The 21,677-nt window shown below is 39.5% G+C and overlaps 1 protein-coding gene across 2 annotated transcripts in view; it reads right to left on the reverse strand.

Annotated features, from left to right (window-relative positions):
* The window catches only part of slc9a7 (solute carrier family 9 member 7), a 45,959-nt gene extending 28,111 nt beyond the window's left edge, over positions 1 to 17,848 (reverse strand). For both annotated transcript variants that reach the window (XM_074668932.1, XM_074668933.1), the window contains exons 1-8: positions 17,164 to 17,848; positions 12,951 to 13,153; positions 10,421 to 10,498; positions 3,847 to 3,923; positions 3,620 to 3,732; positions 1,699 to 1,804; positions 1,284 to 1,425; positions 1,074 to 1,179 (exon numbers count right to left, since the gene is read on the reverse strand). In XM_074668932.1, coding sequence (XP_074525033.1) covers positions 1,074 to 1,179; positions 1,284 to 1,425; positions 1,699 to 1,804; positions 3,620 to 3,732; positions 3,847 to 3,923; positions 10,421 to 10,498; positions 12,951 to 13,153; positions 17,164 to 17,443 — 1,105 coding nt within the window. In that variant the 5' untranslated portion in view covers positions 17,444 to 17,848. The remainder of the gene's footprint in view (positions 1 to 1,073; positions 1,180 to 1,283; positions 1,426 to 1,698; positions 1,805 to 3,619; positions 3,733 to 3,846; positions 3,924 to 10,420; positions 10,499 to 12,950; positions 13,154 to 17,163) is intronic.
* Positions 17,849 to 21,677: the final 3,829 nt, after the last annotated feature.

The raw sequence follows: 21,677 nt of genomic DNA on the forward strand, positions 1-21,677 counted from the left end.
ATCTAAGCAATTAATAAGGATTCAAAACAGTAAAATTAAAATTCCTGTTTTAGGATTCATGTTTTTTGTAAATACATTGGTAACATGCAACTTTGTAATACTGCAATCATATTTTGAGTCAATCAGCCACATAACTTGTACCTGTGTTCTCTTGTTTGTTCTATGGTAGTAAAGGGTGACACTGTAACAAACACCTTATTTAAAGTATAAGTATAAAAAGGAGAAAAAAAATTAGACCATCAAATTAAGAGTTGTTTTTAAGATGCCATTTTCTTTTCTTTTTTTTTTTTTTTTTTTTTTTTGCTTTTTTTTTTGCTTTTTTCCCTCCTTTTAAATGTAAATAAATGATCTTTTTGTTTTTGAATGACCTCTTGAAGTTCCATGAATCATCTCAGCAAAGACAGTGCAATTCAAAGTTGTCCACACATGCTTTGGATTTAAGAACTGTGAGACTCCGGAACAGATGTGTTGGCTCAAACATCAAAGTAAACTAAATTCCTCATAGATAATGTTTGATTTGTTTACAACTGAATCTACAGTGACAGTAAAATCTACCCCTGTCCCTGTGTGTTACAATCACTGAGCCCATAAAAGTTTTAGTAACCATATTTAAGTTACACATGTAAGTATAAAGACAGTTTGATTTCATTAGAGCTTTTCTTCTTCAGAAGCCTGACAAGTTGCTGAAATGTCTACAAAGTTTCAGGAAATCCTGCTGGTGGGCAGGAAAGTGAAGTAAACAGTTTCATTAAACTGATGGTGCAAATGCACTGTGTTTGTACCAGTCATGCACAAGTTACACAGTTTAAACATTGTTATTCTGTCCATTTTTACCTCTCACAGGAGTTTTTCAAAAAGTCTGTTTGGAAAGTTTCAAGAATTACAAAATGTATCTGTTTGCATCTTCACTTGCAGTTCACATTAAAACTTTGGGGAAGTCTTCACAGCAAAAGAAAGAAGTCAAACTGATGCTGAGCATGCTGATTTCCTTCAGCCCTGAAACCAAAGCTGTCCAGTGCCTACTTCCTTAATCCAAACCATGTGTCTTAAAGCTGTCCTCTAACTCAGCTCACCTGTGAACCCGCAGGCCTCAGCCAGCAGGAAGGTACTCCAGGACATGAGGAAGAAGAGCGCCGTCTCCAGCAGAGGGAAACAGTGCAGCTTGGTGAACTTGGTAACGTGAAAACAGAGGTTAAAGATCAAACACTGTCACACAAAAAATCCTCATCACGACAAAGAAAATTAATGTTACATTTGTGTTTTCATTTTCAAAGAAAGGATATGAGAGCGGTGACAACTCCTGTAGCTGCTCCCATCAAAAAGGAGCCACTGAAAATACCCAGAAACACGCCCACTGACTTGAAAAAGGCTGAGGCATCAAACATGTGTGTGTTTGCTCCGCTGGGCTGGTACGCCACAATGGACCTGGAATGTAAAAGAAGAATTGTTTCAAGTCAACTGAATTTTTGTGTAAATAAAATTTGTAGTGCTGTTTTTCCTCCACCAGGGGGAGTTAGAGAGCCTTCTGTTTGTCTGAGAACCAGTGGTGTAAATACTGCTCTTCTGTCTCACACCTCTGTGTTGAATTTCAGCATTGAAAGGGAAATCAACCCAAAATACAGACTCAGCTTTTTCTCCGAATCAAAAGGAGGTAAAGTGGGACAGACGAAGGATTAAAAAGGCAGAAATGTGACGTACGAGGAGAGCACAATGGCCACTGCATCATTCATGACGCTCTCTCCAAAGAGCAGAGCGTACAGATCCCCGTCTGCGTGGAGCTCATTAAAGATGGCCAACACTGTCACTGTGCACAGAGATAAAACAACAGTCAAAAAAACACACGACCACACATTCACAGTTATAGTAGGCGTCACAGAACTTCCATAAGCATATCTAATATTTCATCACAGGCAGTCAAAGCACCTTAAGTTATCAACTAAAGCTTTTAAACCAGTTTGAATTCAAAGCCTGCAAATCCATGACGGGATTATGACTGGCTACAGCTTGAATGGTGGACTCTATTAATTGATTTTTACCAATAAGGGATTCAGTAATAGCATTTAAATTGATTTTGTAACAGCACCAGTGATCTGCACAGATTTACACCCTTGTTCTTATATCATAAATCAAACAAAATATAATGTTAGACACTTTTATTCACACACTTAAAATTTTGATCAAATAATGTTGGAACTTAACATTTTAAAGCTTTATTTTAGATATTCCCTTCGAGATGACAAATAACTAAAATCTTTAAAGTACATTTTCCCATAATTAATTTGGGATTTGAAGTATATTTCCTGGACTACTAAGAGTTTCATTTTGGATACAAAAAAGAAATTTCTTCAAGTCCCATATGAACTGTAGTAATTTCAAAATCTTTTTTTTTTTTCCACACATCTGAAAAAATGGTTTTGTTACATTTTTAAGAGTATCTTTAGTTCAATGTTGAAATCTCATTGCATTATAGTTGTATTATTACCTTCACTGCAAAAAAATGAAATCTTATCAAGTGTTTTTGTCTTATTTTAAGTACAAATTGTCTAATTAGAGGTACTCGATATGAGTCACGTTCAACTGACCAGTCAAAAAAAAAGTCTTCTTTCAAGTTATTAAAAGACAAAAATGAGGTCAGAATTGCTTGTAGCAAGTAAAAAAAAATCTTGAAGAAAAATTTGCTAGAAAATTTGCTTGAAACCAGAATAATGTCTTTAGACAAGTAACTTTTCTTTTGTTCCATTGGAATTTTTTTTTTACTTGTTACAAGCAATCCAGACCTCATTTTTATCTTTAAATAACTTGCAACAACACATTTTTCTAGACTGGTCAGACGAATGTGACTCATATTAAGTCTAAAAAGGAATTTTCTACTGAAAATGCGGGGCCATTTACACGAAAAAGGTTTTAGGCTGAAACGTAAAATTGTTGCGTTTCAGCCTCACGTTTACATGGAAATGGTGTTTCAGCCGAACCTAAAACGCAAACCTTTGAAAATGGCCTCCAGAGTGGGATTTTTCTGAAACTCTCCCGACACCTTTGCTGTGTAAACAGTCGGCGTTTTCAGTGGATACACTGACGTCACATTCTGCCTCGCGAGCGCATACAACAGGACAACAGTACCGTTGTTACGAACGTCGTGAACTACCGTGTTGTGATTGTGCTGCTCAATCAGCTGTATCTGCTGACTGTCTTTATACAAAATGTGCATCTGTTGCTCCACTTTTTAACTTAGTATTCCCCAATACACCAGATGATTGGCTCAACTCTACTTCGGTGGAGATCTCCCAAAAGCTGCTTCTGGACAAGACAGTTATAGCACCACCTGCAGGCCTGGCATGATTACTACAGCGTTTTCAGTCCATCAGCGTTTCCGTGTAAACACAGATTTTTTTTACTGTGTTTTCAGATGAAACGCTGTTGTTTAAACGGAGCCTGAGACAAAAAACACTTGATAATATTTCAGTTTTTTCCAGTATTTGTTAATGATATCTACAAAAAAAACTTCATATTTAACATCTTAACCTGAGAAAATTCCCTTTTTTGACCTAAACATGATCAGAAAATGTCAAACTAGTAAGACTACTCATATAACTCTGGGGTCAACGTGCTTGTGTCATACCTGGGTCAGTAGCTGAGATTATGGCTCCAAAGAAGAGACAGTCCGTGTAATAAAACTTGTCCGTCAGTTGTCCGACCACCTGCATCAGTTTGACCACACCGTACATCAGATTCCTGAAGATGGATACCAAAGAGTGAGGAGAGCAAAAGGTGCGGGTCAAACAGCAGGTGATTCAGCTCAAAACCAGCAGGATTCTGATCAACAGGCTGAATAACACAAAGACTCACCCGATAACGAAACACGAGATGGCAGTGCCCAGAAAAGCGTAGGTGATGATGGAGCCCAGATTCCTGAAGAAATGTCTCTGCAAGACAAAAGATAATTTTCAATTCATTTCTATGTATCTAAGTAAAGTGAACAAAGCTAGCATTGTTATTCTGATCTTGTGTCAAAGATGTCCCTTTTTATTGCTGAGCCCATTTGCTGTTTTTTCTCTTAATTATTCAAATTGCAACAGTGATAACGCGACAAAAACTTAAGTGAAGCTCAACAAAATCTGCAGGTTGGTTCAAAAGAACTTCCTGCTGAGGCAAAAACATTACTATCATTGGCCTTAAATGTGTGTAAAATATAGTTTGAAACAAAACTTAAAAGAAGTTTATGTGCCTTATTTGAAGTTTGTGAGTAAATTTTTATTTCCCATCACACCCTCAGTTCTAACGGGTAAACCAAATGATTTATTTACAGTCTGCTAGGACCTCAGTCATGCAGATATTTTAGTTTATACAACTTCTATATATCAAACGTCTCCCAGCATTTGAGGATTCCTGTCACGGCTGTAGTTGAGTGAGTATCTTGTCAAACAGGATGAGAAATGCAAACATACATTCAGCTGTTTGACTGGTTGTAAAACAAACATCAGCAAACATGAAATCATCCCCGGATCACATCCGCAGATCTGAGCTTCCTCCTGACAGTCTAACAGAAGTGCTGATTCAGATTTGCAAAGGAAACAGTCTTTTCCTCAGGAGGAACTTTACTTTAGTGAAGAAAAACACCAAAGAGTTAACCAGAGAGACATAAAAACACTGCTCATTATGTTCAGGGTTTAAATGACAGATCCTCTGTGGCTGCACAGTGAGATGACTAACAGATAATTACACACAAACATCTTCACGTCAGTTACGGTCCTGTTTGTTCTGCTGCACAGATCTGCAGCAGATGATCAACTGGACTGACAAGTAAACACCCAAACAAGCAGCCAAACAAGCAGCCAAACAAGCAGCCAAACAGAGCGCTGCATCTTGTTCTGTTTCCACCTATAGGTGAGCTGACACCGAGCTTCATATCTGCTCTTTGGAACAAACGCTTGTAAAAAGGAGTCTCTATAAAAACAGACAAGGACAATCTGCTTCCTGTTTCCAGGGGCCTGATGTTTGACTCAGCAAATTCCTACTTGAATTAAACTTTCACCAGAGAAACATAAACGCTTGTCTGTAACAGGCTTTGATATTGCAGAGCGACTGACACAACCTGCTCCAGGCTCCCAGTGCCTTTACAATACAAAGAACTAATGACGGGCACTGAGCTTCTAGCTTGAGCTTTTTTCTTTTTATTGTAGTTATTTTTATATTACATCTAAATCTCTAATGATACTACGTCATGACTGATGCCCAATAAACCTATGTCAGATGTGACACAAGAGAAAAAAGTGAATAAGTAGAAGGCAGGCATTTCCAAAGTGACACAGCATTCATCTTTAACGTCTCACTAAACCACAATTGAGACATAATCACCTCCATTTCAAAGTAAACAAAGCTCAGATGACTGCATTTGCAATTGATAAGAAATATGAGAGAGCAGTTCTATAACAGTGGAAGGACAGCGATCCTTTACACAAGCAGTGTTGGCAGGGTCTACATCAATGATCACCGTCATAGGATCTGTGAGGACTATCCCTTTGCCAGTGGCTGCAGTGACTCCTTTGGCCAGAATGAGAAGTAGCCTATTTCTCTGGGATACTAAATCCTGGTTATGTCCTACCAGTCCTCTTCTATGAGGTTATATTTGTGCCTCCAGAAACTGAAATTGAATTAAATTTTGAATTTATAAAGCATGATGTGTAATGGAATTTAATGTTTCGAAATTGAATTTATTTTTATAATTGAATTCATGTTTTTTTGGATTTGTGATTGTATTTTACCTACGAAAATTCAACTCTTTTTATGCTTTAAATTAAAAAAAAAAAAACAGAATTCATTTCACAAAAGGCAGACTCAATTTTACAATTCAATTTCAATTCAGAGCGGTATAACCGTTACGTCATCTTGGGCCCGTAAGGGAAGCTAATCGAGCACAGATTCGCAGACACCCTCTACACGTCCGCGGACTCTCCTGTGTTGTGTCTAACTGTACACACTCCCCCTGAGCGGGACGATCGTGAGTTCAATGATGGCTGAAGACCAGCGGCTGAATAATCAGGTTTGAAATCACATACACATGGTAGTCTGTCTACTATGCTGCCCTGCAATCGACTGGCGACCAGTACCGCCTCTCGCCCAGTGACAGCTGGGATAGGCTCCTGTGCCCGCCCCGCGACTTTGAAAGGGATAGCTGGTATAGACATGAACAAAATCACATACACACCCCTTTCGTCAGAGCAAAACAACTTGAACACCCCCTGAGGCCGTAATTTCCTACAGGGAACTCGGAGGATCTTCACCACCCCATGGTAACAACGGCTAACACAACGGCCCTGGTATGTCAGCACGTTTTTATTTCAGACTAAACTCTGATTCAGAGAAGACATCACTCCCAGGTCCTTCTTCCCAGTTTTGAGGTCAATGGAACGCATCATGACAGGAGAGTCCGTGGACGTGTAGAGGGTGTCTGTGAATCTGTGCTCGATTAGTCTCCCTAATGGGCACAAGAAGATGTAATGGTCGTGGTGCTCTGAATTGAAAATTGAATCGTCAAACTGAATCTGCCTTTTGTGAATTGAAATTGAATTTGGTGTTTTTGAATTTAAAGTATAAAAAGAGTTGAATTTTCAAAGGTAAAATACAATTTCAAATTCAATTAAAAAAATAGGATTAAAAAAATTAATTCAATTTCAAAACATTAAATTCCATTACAGATCATGATTTTTAAATTCAATATTTTAATTTAAGTTCAGTTTCTGGAGGAACGAATATAACCTCATACTCATCTACCAACTTCAACCTCACCAAGCAGAGCTGACGTAACCTCGTTCTTCAGAACGAAGTTAGACGTCCTTCTTCTTCTTGTCAATCCAGCTCCTTTGTCCACCATAGCCACAAAATAAATCCTTTAAATCCTCCTCAGCACAGAAAAACACAGATCTTTCTTTTTACTGTTGAAATGTGCCAGCCACTGTAGTGTTGTGAACGAGACTTTTGGTCTATGTACTGTGAATGGATTCTTGTTCTCTCTGGAAAATCTGACCCAACCACAGATTCTAAGAAATATAATCTAGAAATAACCTATTTTAGCACGAATAATCTCATTTCAAATCGTGAATTATGAACAGGCCAATATATCAAAGTGAGACTATTTCAAGATCCCTTATAAAGTCCTTACAGAGCCTTTAATTCCACTGCCCTCTCAAAATAGCTTACATGGCTTTTATACTCACACGAGGTGGAACATTCTTACACAAAGCTGCTATTACTCACGCTGTTACCTAAACATTTACAGTGATGGTACCTACAGTTAAATAAGGAGAACAGGCTCACATGAATCAGCAATGCACCTGCTAGAGTTTCTCTTTCCTGTCACTGTCAGAGCATAATACGACATTTTCTTTTACATAATAAGTCTTTAAATACCAATGTATCTCATAACATACTTGGCAAAGAGTTTACATTATGTGCTAGCTTCAATTCTGTACCAGTTTTATTTTTGTCCAAACAGCCCCAACTTTTAGAATGTATTTAAACTGACAGACATTAATAGAATAGAATAGAATAGAATAGAATAGAATAGAATAGAATAGAATAGAATAGAATAGAATAGAATATTTCTTTATTGTCATCCAAAGTGGAAAATGGCTTTGGCTCACCAACACAAGGGACAGACAGCACTAAAATACAAAAAATAGTCATGCATAAAGACATATATCAGTCACACAATATTAAAGTAGAAGTAAAACAGTTCATTTTTCAGGTCATTTTGTGGATTTGTCACTTTGTCATATTTAAAATGGTGGTAGCGTTTGGTATAAAAGACTTTTTAAAAAGACCTTTGGCTAAAGGAACTCCATAGCGCCCCCAGACTTCAGGGGCTCAAAGTGACAGGACAGGGGATGGGAGCTTTCTGCCAGGATTCTCTGGGCTTTCCTCCTCGTCGTTTTGGCCCTACACAGCTTTACTACACCCTGCTTTATTTAAATTGATTGTTGTGAGATGCGCTCGTGGTGATCATACGTCTTGGATTGCACGCGCAAGAATCTTGCTCAAGCACTTCACGGCTGCGGTCACACTGGCTGTTTGAAACGTGCTTTAGGGCTGAAGCGTGCTTAAGCACGTCACGGTTTACCAGTGTGACCGCGTCCTAAGTGTCAGCCAGAGGCTTCTGGGGTTGTCCCACAATTTTGCCCGCCATTTTTACTATTTTGTTTGGCTTGCCCTTACACTTGCAGCTCAAGTGACCAAACCAAGCACGAAGGTGGAAAGACAAGATGCTCTCACTATGAGTTGAGTACACAAGCTGTAGAATCTACGGACTGACTCCAAGAAAGCTTAATTTTCTGACAAGACCAAGTCGCTGTGAGCATTTCTTAAAAATAAAATCCATGTTGTCAGAGAAGCTCAAGTGACGGTCAAGAACTGTCCCAAGATACTTAAAAGTTTCTACTTTTCAACAAACTGAGCACCAAGTAAAACTGGCTCTGATGACAGTTCTTGCTTTGTGTGAAAAACTAGCTCCTTTGTTTTAGACACATTGATTTCAAGGCTCTCAAGACACCAAGCTTCAAGGGCCTTAATGTGTAACTGAATTTCCTGTAGCGCACTGATATGATAACTGTAAGTCATGCAAAGACTGGGATGAGATCCACATCCCCAGTAATTGCCTATTCTTTATGATTAGCTGTAAGAAAACTTTACAAAGGTTTTCATATAACGTTGAAAGAATTTGAGAAGCCAAAGTGAAAGTAAATCTTGGTGTTTACGGTCTGACTGTTGCCTGTAACTGTTGCTATGTGATAACCAATCAGAGAGAAGTATTTAACTTGTCTGTGCAGTAAAAGTATTTTGAGCGTGATGACACCATTCAGGGCTCAGATCCTATGAATGTAGACGCTATTGTTTTAGAAGAACTATGGTTATCAAAGTATGGAAATTTAAAAAAAAATTGATATGTCATCATTCCTTGCCACCTCCTCCCCATTACACTATATTACTTTTAAATTTAATACATGTTTTTACAATACTATTCCACTGTCCAGTTTTCCAGGTGTCTGAGAAATTTGAATGTGTTAATGTGCATGTTATTTGTACAAACTTCAATAAAACTTCCTTGAAAAACTGTTAAGTAAAAATTAACCCTTATTAACTGTGAAATCTTGAGATCCAGAGTAACCCATGCCTGCTAGTTTCTGGTGACAGAGCCAGAGTTTGCATCTGGATTTGTTACGGTTCTCTTTAATTCAGGGTTTCTCTCAACTGCAGAGCATTCAGGGACTCTAAAGCTTTGACACCAATCGTCACTTAATACTTATTCTGAGCAGATATTTGTGAAAGAGGTGTAGGCTCTCGGAGTGAGATGAAAGTGTACACAGAGAGGTCAGAATGCAGGGTATATAAGGATAAGTTTGAGTGTTTTAAACGCATAAAAGAAAGACTTGCTTACAACCTACTAAGCATTTCAAAACTTTACTTTTTACTTGGATACATTTATGCAGCACGCAGTACAGTATTTTGTCAGAAGGTATAACTTGAACTATAAATATATTTGGCAAATATTCATTTGGACAAAGTAAATCTTTATTATTCTGAAGTTAAAAAGTCAAAACCAGAGCTAAAAAAACAACATGTCAGTAGTTTCAGAAAAAAAATGTTGAAATTATTTGAAAATGTCTCATGAGTGGCCTGAAAGATCCTGGTCCTGCATCTGTTTTTTGATGCCCTGCATGCTGGTGTGTGTAGAATCACCCTCCTTTAATCATAAATGTCTGCACAAATATTTTGACAATCAGTCCGATAACTTGAATGTTTCCATCAGGACCAAAAATAATTGACCACCACTGCCTCCTACACTTGACCACTTTCCTGTAACCTCTAGTGAGATTGGCATTAGGTGCTTTTTGCTCTATCAAAACACATGGACAAGCCCCTTTGATTTCATCCATCACGGTCTAATCGGATAAGGATGAGCTGCACCCTCTTAATAAGAACATAGATCAGATATCAGCAGCTGGAGAAACACATTTCACTCTCCACCGATCCAAGGTCAGGGCTCTGAAGCATGATGCTCCAGATCTACAACCTGCAATCCTCACACATGAGAGCCACTGTGCCAGCAAACACTGTGATGGATTAATCAGGAAACCGCAGATCTACCAGAAGAATTCCCCAAACTAAACGTATTTGTGGCTCAAAAGCAGAAACAGCTCATGTTGTCAGTGTCAGCCCTTTTGTTTAAAGGAAATGAAAGCCATCTGCTGTGGACTTCCCCGCAGAAGGACCTCTTGTGTTTAGTAAACTAACGACTCTCGAAGTCTGTCCAATGAGACAGCAGTTTGGGGCAGCCTGAATGTGCACTAAGCCTGCACTTAACCAGCGAATCATCTCAAGTTACTCCGACAAAACAATCAGACCCACGGTTAGCTCCATGTCTTACCTTCTTCAGGCTGTATCCAGCATGGAAAATGATTGGAGGCAGCAAGATGTTGAAGAACACTTCAGGGTCAAACGTCACCTGGAAAAGAGAATTAATAAGGGGAAGATTAAAGGAAGACTGGTATCTTTTAAACCTAACCCCATTTTTTTACACATACACTATACTGAGGTATTTTGAACAACCCTACATGGTACACCAAGTTTATGATTTATACTACCTCCAGGAGATTACTTCTGTTGGCAGCTGCAAAACAGGCGACGCTTTCTTTGAAACCTTACTAAAAATCCTTGTTTTGTCATTAGCTGGCTCAGATTGTTCAGAAACTGAACTTTCATCAAAGAGTTACATCTTTTATTTTACTTTGCGTGTATTGAGTGACTTTGGTGTTTCATTTGGTCAAGTCTGATCTAAAACACGTATGACTACTTGAAGAGAGTACTACTAACTTTTTATCCATCTATGGGACCAGGTAAAGAGAGTTAAAATCATAGCTTCACAAACAGCTACAGAACGCCTACTCTCTGTCTGCTGATATATAAACCCTAATTATGCAAATATATGCCTAGCTCTTGGATTTAATATAAAGAGATGACTTATTGAAAAAAAATCCCTCCAAATAGTTTTTACAAATGAAGAAAAAAGGTACTGAGACTGCACCCATGATTTACACTGGTGTAAAAATAGACACTTAAACCCAGTACCTAATCTGGCGCAGAGCATTTGGTTCTTCATCTTTTGCACCTGTTACTGCTCTGGAGGTGTGTTACTCGTTTTAGAAAAAAAACCTTTCTGTTTTATATAACCTTCAGTGTATTTGTGAAAACTACAAAAACATAAAAGCTTTCACCGCTTATTTTTACAGCAGACCCCTGGAGCCAAAGTGACGACAGGTATTGGCATCAATAACGTTTTGGTGAAGTTAAAACATCAAGTGTTATATTATCTCATTTTTATTCATCATTCTGATGTGTTTTTGAATGAAAATATTATATTTATTGAAACTTTTTTTCCTTTTTTGATAAACTTTTTCTTTTGGTTTTTGTCTTTCTGTCAACTTTTTGGCTGGAAGAGAAGGGTTCAAGGAGAGGGTCTATAATTTGGCACAATATGAATATTGTTTGCATATCCCAAACAGAGGCACACTTTTGGTCCCCAATGTACTTTCTATCCAGTATGAATGAATAAAATTAAAATAACGTAACATTTGATGTTATAGTTTTTTTAAACTTCAGCGTAATGTTTTCTGACCTTAACCTCATTTTTAACAATACAAGTGTTTCAATGCCTGTGTTTCCTTTTTCAGTCCCAGGGTCAAATATAAAAGTGCTTGTCATGGCTCCATTCTGACCACAGTCGAACAGGTCCTGATTTAGAGCCAGTAAACCTAGTCTTGTCCGATTTTTACCTGGTCTAAATTTTCATTTTAACAAACAGGCTAAAGATTTCTCAAACCTCAAACTGTCCTCTGAACTAGCCTAGCCCAGATTTCACCAGTCTTGAGCCACGTTTCCACCAAGCAGTCCGGGTCGGTTCAGTATGGTTTGGCACGGTTTGGTACAGTTAAGCCTGATCCCGTTTGCGTTTCCACAGCAAAACGGTGCCCTCTCGTGGTAGGTGGCGTGTCAGCCGGAAGCCGCAGCTGTTAAACAATAGCGTGACGCCGTAGCAGCGTGACACAGTTTACCCCGCTATTAAATCCAACAAAGAAGAAAAACACAACACAGTGAACAAAGGGCATAGATGGAAGACATGCAGCATTTCGTCCTCTCTGTGATTGTCATGTAGCTCTCTGTTACAAAGTGCAATCAAGTTTTGTTTCAGAGAAGGCTGTGTGCCGCCAGGAGAAATGCAGCCGATGTCGCACGGTAAGTGACGATTCTTCTGACCAATCAACAGTCTGCAGTGTTGTGGCTCCACCTTCCAAGAGCGGATCGATTCTGTCTGGCACCCATACGGAAGGGTCCCAAAAAGTGGGACAGCTCGTCTCGGTTATTTGGGGATCTGTCCCCGGGATAAGTCAGTGGAAATGCCACAAAATATGCGCCGAACCGAGATGAACCGAACAGGTCTGCTTGGTGTAGTGGTTATGGATTAGACATTGGTTCCTTAAACTGGTTCCTGAACATCCAAGTCCAAAGCTTCCCTCAGCTTATAACCAGTTCAGTGGAACAGGTTTTAACTGGAGGTTGCTGCTTGAACGTTTTGGGGTTTTTTGTTTGGTGATACTTTTGAAATGCTTTGTACTGCATTTGAATATATATATAACAAATCTCATAAAGCACTTCTTGAGGACTAACTTTGAAAGGACAAACATGCCTCAAAGGATTCCCTTCACCAGCCTATTTCCTGGTGACCATATGAGTAATCCACAGGAGCAATTTCACTCTTTTATTCATCTGTAAGTTATTCACATCCTTATATGTGTAGATATGTATGAAATAACAGAGGCTAAAAACAGAGAAAGCCCCTCTGACAGGATAAATCTGGCAGATAGTGATCTGTCAGGGTGTAGCTGTCCTCTGCCTGTTACCTTGCGCAGCATGTCGTTCTGCTCCACATTGTGAATCTCTCTGGAGTTGATCTCTCCTTTCAGGGTGTACTCAAGGAATTTTCCGCTGACATTGAGCAGCAGGGTGCTGGTAGGACCCTCCTTCAGCGTGCAGCTTGGGGGCGTCTTGTTGGGGTAGCTGGTGGCAGGGATGCCGTACCGCAGAATCACACCTACCAGCAAACCTGAGCCCGGAGTGAAAACAACAAAGAAAACGTGAAATGGTTTGTAGCTTTGGACACTTTTAAACCAGAAGGAGACACAATTACTGAGAAAAAGGTGCCAAAAAAACTCAAGCTCGTCCTGTTAATTGCTCTGCACTACACAATGTTCCAGGTGCTTCTGCTTCACAGGCCCAGAGGACCAGGCAGAGACACAGAGAGCAGCAGAGCAAAGGAAGAGAAACGAGGAGATGTTACACAGAATCTGAGGGAGGAAGAGGAGGAATGAGGCAGGCGCTTAGAGAACATAAATCCTCTGTTTAGACAGCAGTTATCTGCAGAGGACTGGGCCAAGCAGAGCTGCCAACACTGTGCTCACTCACAGGGTTAACCTCATACATCACACTCTGGCTTTGGCCTCACCGCAGACACTGAGAGGGACAAATAGTGACAGTTTGGCAACAAGTACAAGGTTGACTTCTGATAACCGCTGAGAATCAAACTACCCACTGTTACAAATCAGGCTGAAACAACACATTTTACAAAGTTAAGGTCCTTTCCAGTTTGTGCTTATTAGAAAGTGAAGTTTAAAAAAGGAAACAGCATCTGATGATACATCATTTATCTTCTTAGTCCTTTGGTTGGCATCCAAAACTTCAATTACATATCCTCGATCGTTAATTTGCTTGGATAATAAAGCCAAAATAACAAAATGACCAGAAAACCAACTGCAAAAACAAGCTTGTCTGAGCAGTCTGCTCTTTATATGGACAATCAGTTACAGCATTGGCAGCATTAATGTGCTGGTGAGAGTCCAAGAAGACATACTGTGCCATCTAACTCAATTGAACGTCACTTGATTGGACAGAATCCATCACATTAATAGTTCTGGGAGAAAACTGACCCTCTGATGAGGTTAAATAAGGCAGACACTCTACTTCTACATGTGTATCAATATGGTGTAAGTGAAAACTGTGTTCGGGAAACAGTGGTTGTCTGGGTACTTTTTTACCAACACTTTGCTCCACTGTTGCAAAGCAGGGAAATGAAACTACAAAGATCGTTGCAGGTGGAAGAATGCCAGAGGACGCTTCACTTTTCCAGCATCTAAAAAAACAAATCAAAGTCTGTCTTTTTACGTGGGATCTCTGGTTAATAAGTGACATTTGCTGCCCAGACTGACTCACAATATTCTCTAATGTTGTGAAGAAAAACAAGCAGATGTGTTGAGACAGTTTTAGTAGAACGGTTAGGTTCACTGTGATCGTGTTGTCAGATTTGATAGTAGTCTAAAAAATTAAAGTGGTTTTTGATATGTTATCCCTCTTCTACTTACTGCTTGCACATGAGTGAATATTTCTACTTAAAAATGGACCTCCCTGCTCTCTCACTTCAACTACAACTCAACTTTATCGGCCCTGCGGGAGAATTTGTCTTCAGCTGCGTAAAAAGTGAAACATGGACGTAAGCTCACAGCACAGAGGCTGACAGGAGATCATGCTTAATGACCTGAATGATTTCCATCAGTGGAAAACGTGCTGCAAATTCAGAAACCATGCAAACTCAACAGACAGATGCAAAAGTATTAAACAAATGCAATGATGGAAATGTGCAGCAAATGTAAATTAGATAATTCAGTGGGCTGCACAAAGTCAAAACAACTGCATTAACACCAAACACAATAAATATTCGAAAGTTAAAAACACACAAAGCCAGAAATAACATACCAAAAGGAAACGCTGCAAATGTGTCAACTCATCAAAATTATTTGAATGAATGATAAAAAGTTCTTCCAGATTCATTCAAGACAAAAACATGGGTCCAGTGCCTTATTTGGAAGAAAAAAAAGTGTATTAGCTTTGTTTAGCTGAATAGAAATAAAATATAATATTCACAATCATTTGTATTTGTAATTAGGTAAATAAAAATTACACTTGTTTACTTTTTTAATCATTAAATAATCGGCCGAATATAAAAATCTTCTTTGTTAACTTAAATAAATCTTTAATATCAACATATGACCAGGTCCAATCCAATGGAGGCCACAATCACAAACTGGTAACAAATTTGTTTCTGTTTTGGGTTTTGGGCACAGGCAGGGGGAAAGAATCATATTGGTCATGCATCACAGCAACCTCTTGACCCTTGTAGGCCACCGTCTAATAGGAGGGTCGAGCAAAGGAGCGTTTCATCCAAGAACCTTAGTGTTTTAATTTCCACTTCTGAACCATACAGCAACAAATGTCTAAAACCAAATCATTATAGAGTTGTGATTTTATACCACAGACTGTAAAAACCACAGTCTCTATGACATCACTCACTGGCTTTTTGTTGAGACATTATAAAGCCCAAAGATGGCCATGCTGACACCAAAGACGTAGAGTTGAGGTTATAGTAAAGCCATCCGGCAAACAGCTTCAACCAAAGGCTTTGGATGAAACACCTCAATTGTACTGAATCATAATTTGATTGTAGCAACGTTGTGATATCTGCCAGCATCATATTCTCTGCCAAAACAGAGATATTTTCCCTGCACCTCAAAGAGGAGCTTTTGACTCTGTCATTAAAAACCATCATCAGTTAATTAAGTTCAAAAAGAAAATAATCATCAGCGAGATCATCATGGATTAAAAACCTCTGTGGCCTGATTCACAAACATATTGTTCAGGGTGTTGGACCTGAACTTTGTGCTCAAAACCTGCACGAAGGGAAAGAAGGGAAACGCCTGGAGCTCCAGAGATAAGTAGTCACAGAGGATGTGACACTGATCAGCTGATTTAACTCAACCTGAATCCTTTTTTCCCAAGAAACATCCACAAAGAAAATGAAAACAGTAACACGCAGAGAAGATGATAATTTTGGCACAAACACAGCTGATGGGTGTGACAGACATGTGATGCTCCGCTTTGTTTAAGAACTCATCTTTAAATCATCACCATGCAATTAAAACGCAAAATAAAGTTATAGTGATAGACAGGCTCAAATATACTCCTTACTAAAACAATCTCACGTGCATGTACTCAAACTTAAAGTAGGAACTAGACTCTGAGATGAAGCTCTGCAAACACATAACACCATTGGGACAAAGAGATGAAACTGAAGTGAGCTGTTCAACATCCTAAGATGAATCTTAGCATTGGGAAAACTACATGTTAGGTAGCATGTTGGCTAAGGAAGAAGAGGAGAGTAAGGGGAATTTGCAAGAAGAGGACCTTGTGTTGGAAAAAAAAAAAACACTGTCCAACAACAGAAATAGTGTTGAGAGATACTGGAAAGTAGAGATAAATAGAAAACATAGCATTAATTCATCACATGCCATATTGACTTGCACTACATAATGACATTATTGCATATTCTTCACAATCTTTGTTATACTTTTGCTGAGTTTTAGGCTGATTTCTGGCCTTTTGCCACAAGATCAACTTGCCTCTCTAAGACACACATGTTATTATGGTGGATAGATTCATATTAGTCTTACATTGACTCAACCCAAACATCAAATGCACCCATATAAGTGTTAAGTGCACATCAGTGTGTCTGTGTGATGGCTCTTTCTGGTATGTATTTCATGTCCCCTTATGGTCCAGATTCCTTAATCTTTTTTTGCTGTATCATAAAAGATGACCTGATACACAGCATGCAACAAACTCAGGTCACCAGGATCTAATCTGTTACATCAGAGCTGAGAGTGAGTGCCCTCAGATATGTCAGAGTATGTCAGAGATGCAGCTGCACATGCAGCAGCCCACTGCAGAGTTACACAGAGCTGTGCAGCTAACGGCACCTTCTAGAAACTAGCAGTGGCCCAACAATTAGGATCGGTGTGAGCTGATGAAACGCGGAGGAGCCTTTGGTGCCTTATTTCAGCCTTCAACCGTCTCTGTCCCCTCAGCTTCCTCTCTGATCGCCTGTGTGCAGCCGCTGCACTTCCACCAGGGACACTGAATCATGCAAAGCCTGCGGGAAGGTGGTGCTGCTGGTTGTGAAGGAGAGAGTGTGTTCGTGCATTCATTATTTAATCCTATAAGCCTCACCGTAAATCATTGCCAGACCGGTTTCGTGAAGGAAACGGACCCGTCTGTGCTTGAAGAGCCATATGGTGAGGATCGTTAAGGTCAGCAGCAGGATGAATGTCAGCAAATTAACGCTGTCCTGACGGTGACTTTCCTCCGCCTCCTTCTCCGTGGCAAGTTCCTCCATACCGTCACCAGCCGCCTGCAGCACCGACACCGCGCTCAGTAGGATCCACACGGGCATCACGGTGCTCAGCGCGGCGCAGGCTGCGCTCCGCTGCGGCCGCCGGAGAGCGTCCATGGTGCAGGATGCTGCTGAGGGACGGCTCACCGCCTCTGTGCCATGTCACTGCTGGAGGGGACGCACAGCTGAGCCGAGCGGTGAGCTAACCCTGCTCTCTCACAGACCGGCGAGTTCAGCCTTTTAAAGAAACACACACGGCGTGGAGAGAGGAGGGAGCTGGGAGAGACTGCGCTGCCCTTGTGGAGGAGACCAGATGAGACCACTGCCGCCCCGGAGCCACCTTCTTCTGAGCTACTGAGTCATTGTCCCGGGATTGTGATGAATGTGCAGTTCACAGCTCGCTCCTCTTCAAAACAGGAAACACACATGCGCTGAGTTTGGTGCTGAAAGTCAGCCTCTTCTACTGGAGAAGTGAAAGTAAATATCCGCTCTGGATGATGTGGCCTTGGTAGTGATAGTGGAGGGGCGAGAGGTGGGATGAAACCAGGAGGGCAGAGGGGAGGGGGATAACAGGAAACTAGTCCTACATTTAAAGGGCTCAAATGGTTTTAAAGCTGCTCCAAATAATATACTTTATATCAACAATACCTCAAATACCTACATGAGATTTGATATCCTATCATAAAGAGTAATCTCATCTCTTAGTTTTCGAGCATTTTGTCTTCTTTTAGCTAATTGTTTTGGTTATTTGCTCCATCTTTGTTGTTTTGGTTCTTTTCTGGAAGAAGGCCGCATCCAAATCTCTGTTTACCAATTCAACTGATGGAAACAAGAGAGGACCAAAGTGTGCTGTATCTGTGCTCGGTCACCTGATCAAAAGAAGCCCTATAGTGGTGATGAGATAAGGCAACAGCCGTGGTAGATCCCATCTGCTGTCTCTTGAGATTCATCTCAGATATCTGCACGTTTGGCATATTGTCTGTCTATATCAATCCACAGGCTAATGTTTGACAGAATCATATAACCCTCACTGTGCAATGACCAACTTTTCAGGGCCTCAGGTAAAGCCAGGAGTTTGTGACAGAAGATTTACAAATACAACATTTCCATGCATTCTTTGTTGTCACTCGGACTGAGAAGCAACATGAGAAGTGAGCATGGAGCTGTTTAGGGACGCGTAAGAGGTGACTGTCAACTCCAGAATCTCTCAAAATAACAAAGGTTTGCCCTCTGCCTCTTTTGCTCAGACTACTTTCCTGCATACAATGTCCACTGAGTCACAAGCAGTCAATACTCTGCTTCTACAAAGACAGCGACCACTTCCTGTGGCTGAATGCAGAATCTGAAAAGAGATCTTCAAAACTGGGCATAGAGATTACACCACAAAGAGTAGCCTCATTAAATAACCTCAAATATAAATTTACCTAAACACAGAGTACTGTTTCAGAAAGTCTCACCTTGTTCTCAAGTGGCTGAAGTGTATCGTGGTCAGCCGTGTCTAAGCTGTCCTAAGGCTGAAACTCTGCCACCGTCAGTGTTTACACTGGATTTGAATATAACAGTTTTGAGGGCCTGTGGGGACAGTCTTCAAAGAAGAAATACATTTTCAGTCTCTCAGATATAATGCCATGACTGGTGAGACTTTTTTGATTTAACCTGTCAACATCAGACAAAGGAATTCAGGTGACACATAATGTCTTGTCACGGTTAATCAGACAGAATTGTGTTGTAGCGTTTCAATTGGTGTCATGTGGTTTCACATATCGACCTGAAATGCCAAGAAGAAAGTGGGCATAATGACCAGTTGGTGAGCATATAAAGTCAAATACTCACAACTAAATCTCATTATAATTATGTTTAAAACACTGACTGACTGCTCTGCCTCTCTACTGTTACGCATTGCCCAGTTACCACTGTGTTTTATTTTACAAACATCACATTTTAAACCAAGCTGCTAATAGCACATCTCTTACTTTCAATTGACATGTGTAAACTAAGTTGATGTTGTATTTAATTTCTCATTTTTAACCTGGTGTATATATCTCTTACAATCTTTCTTGTTTTATTTAGAGTCCTTATGTATGTATTTTATTTTTCTACTGACTGACAATTGCCACTGTATCAGCAATTTCCCAGTATGGGATCAATAAAGTAATTCTATTCTATTCTATTCTATTAAGAGCCTGCACACCCCTCACACCCATCCAGGGCCCACATGAACTGCACCTGGCATGACGTGTAAGGCTCACATTGGATACTCAATTTGGGTCTGTCAATTTTCTGCCCCCCAATACATTTTCTGTGTTTGGATGACAAAAAAAACATACAGGGCTTCCTTGGGGCCTAAGATACGTGAATTTAAGCTCCCATGAGGCCATGCAGCCACTTTATCTGTTACATTTTAATGTCTCCCTCTGATGTGTTAAGTTAGAGGTAGAGACCCAAAACAGAGCTGAAAGGACAGGGTAGTTGGGGCATGATTACCTTTTCAAGGCTTAAAGGTAAACATATCATCTATTAGGGCTGGGACACTATGCTTTTCTCCCGGTTTAATTTTTCTACGATTTTTGGGCTGCCGATTTGATTTAAGAAGTGATTCTTCAATATTTCAGAAATTTTGAAGTTTGCCTTTTTAACACCAGACCATGTGAAAAGGTTGAATGATGAAGCTGATGTCTATAGACTACATCAGAAGCCATAATTTCCCAATAATTATACCTCAAAAGTCAGAGATAAACATTATTCCCTCTGCTGGAGAAAAACAGTTACTTTCTTCCATACCAGCTCATAAACAAAGACTAAACTAAAGGATTAAAAATAATAAAACTTGTAAATAAATTATTGAAAATTAAATTTATTAATTAAATTAATAAATATATATATATTTTTTAAAAAAGTCCTGATTTAAAAATCATAGAACAAAAAAATCTTGATACTAATGTGAATCACTTTTTTCCTCCCACTCCTAATATATAGCACCATTTAGCTCAGCAGACTCCGTAGAAATGGAAAATGATATTCATACATTTATTTAAAAAGGAGTGTAATCACCTAAAAAACAAATAAATAAAAAGAATACTATTTTTTTCTGATTTTTTCTTTGAGGCTGCCATTTAACATTTTCACAGTAGCCCAGAATGAACAAAGTAGTAACTTGTGCTTTTGTATTTGGTTAACAGCTTCTCAAAATGCCTCAGGAAGAGGAACAAGAAGTAGAAAAAGACACAGAGAGTGTTGTCTGTAAGCTATTTTCCTTTCCCTGTCTAATGCATCTTGCTGCATGGAATGTGATTCTTGGATAGCACGCTTCTCCGGTTCTTTAGGTTGGTTAAAGCATTGGTGTTTAAAGTCACAGCAGTTGAGGAGTCATTTGTGGTCATCAGGTTAGAGAAAATGAAAAGAGGAAGTAGGAAGGCCTCAGGAGAATCTCCTACGGAGGCACGATGGGATTATCTATTATTAGAGTGGCCCAGTGGCTTAAGTCACAAGCTAATCTGGAGTCTGGTTGGGCATGGTTACATGTGTTTTATTTGTTATGTACGTATCATGCACACTCCACTAAATAGCCCTTTATCTTATGGTATGAATTACAAATGTGTCAGCCTAGTTTCTAAGTTAAATAACACATTATTTGAGGTGCAGATGGCCTTGTGGTATAGGTCATGACCCATGGAGCTTGCCCTCCAGTGGTTGGCATGGGATCCAGCCTGTGGCCTCTTCAATGCATGCTAACCCACAGCTCTCAGCCTCTTTCCTTATCTATCAATCATCCTCTCCTCTCATTAAAGGCAAAGTCCAAGTATATTTTTTATGCAATCATTCCGTAATGTGTTGTTTTGCAAAGCGATTTGGGCTGAAATTGTAAAAGTTGCATGAGAAGCTTTGGGGGTTGAGGACAACACCCAGCGAGGTGTGTTAAACGTGTATTTGACGGTGCGTTCATTGTAATCTGGTATAATAGGAGATTTTTTTTTTCTTGAGACGCATTTCACTCACACATTTTGCTGATTCATTAAAACTCAAATATTGCCTATAAAATTATGATAGAAACGCTTTGATAGAAAGATTGCAACGGGGAATATTTTAAATGAAATTAACTATTTCAATTAGTTTTGTTAATGAACCTCTACAAAAATAGAATAAAAACATAACATATTCGGCACCCGTATATTCTGGATGCAGTCAGTACTTTATTGGCTTTGGAAATATTGGTAGCATTATATCTAAATATATCTCACTTCTTACATTTAGCCGAATGTTGTGACGAAAATTTGGTTTGGAAGTGTTATTTCCGATTGTAATTAAACTAGCCACTCCATCATGATCTCCTGGACTGTGATTGGCTGCTATA

The sequence above is a fragment of the Halichoeres trimaculatus genome, unplaced genomic scaffold (assembly GCF_033239565.1).
Source record: "Halichoeres trimaculatus isolate MK-OKI-2021-1 unplaced genomic scaffold, fHalTri1.1 fHalTri1_scaffold_4, whole genome shotgun sequence".
In the NCBI taxonomy this organism is placed as follows: Eukaryota; Metazoa; Chordata; class Actinopteri; order Labriformes; family Labridae; genus Halichoeres; species Halichoeres trimaculatus.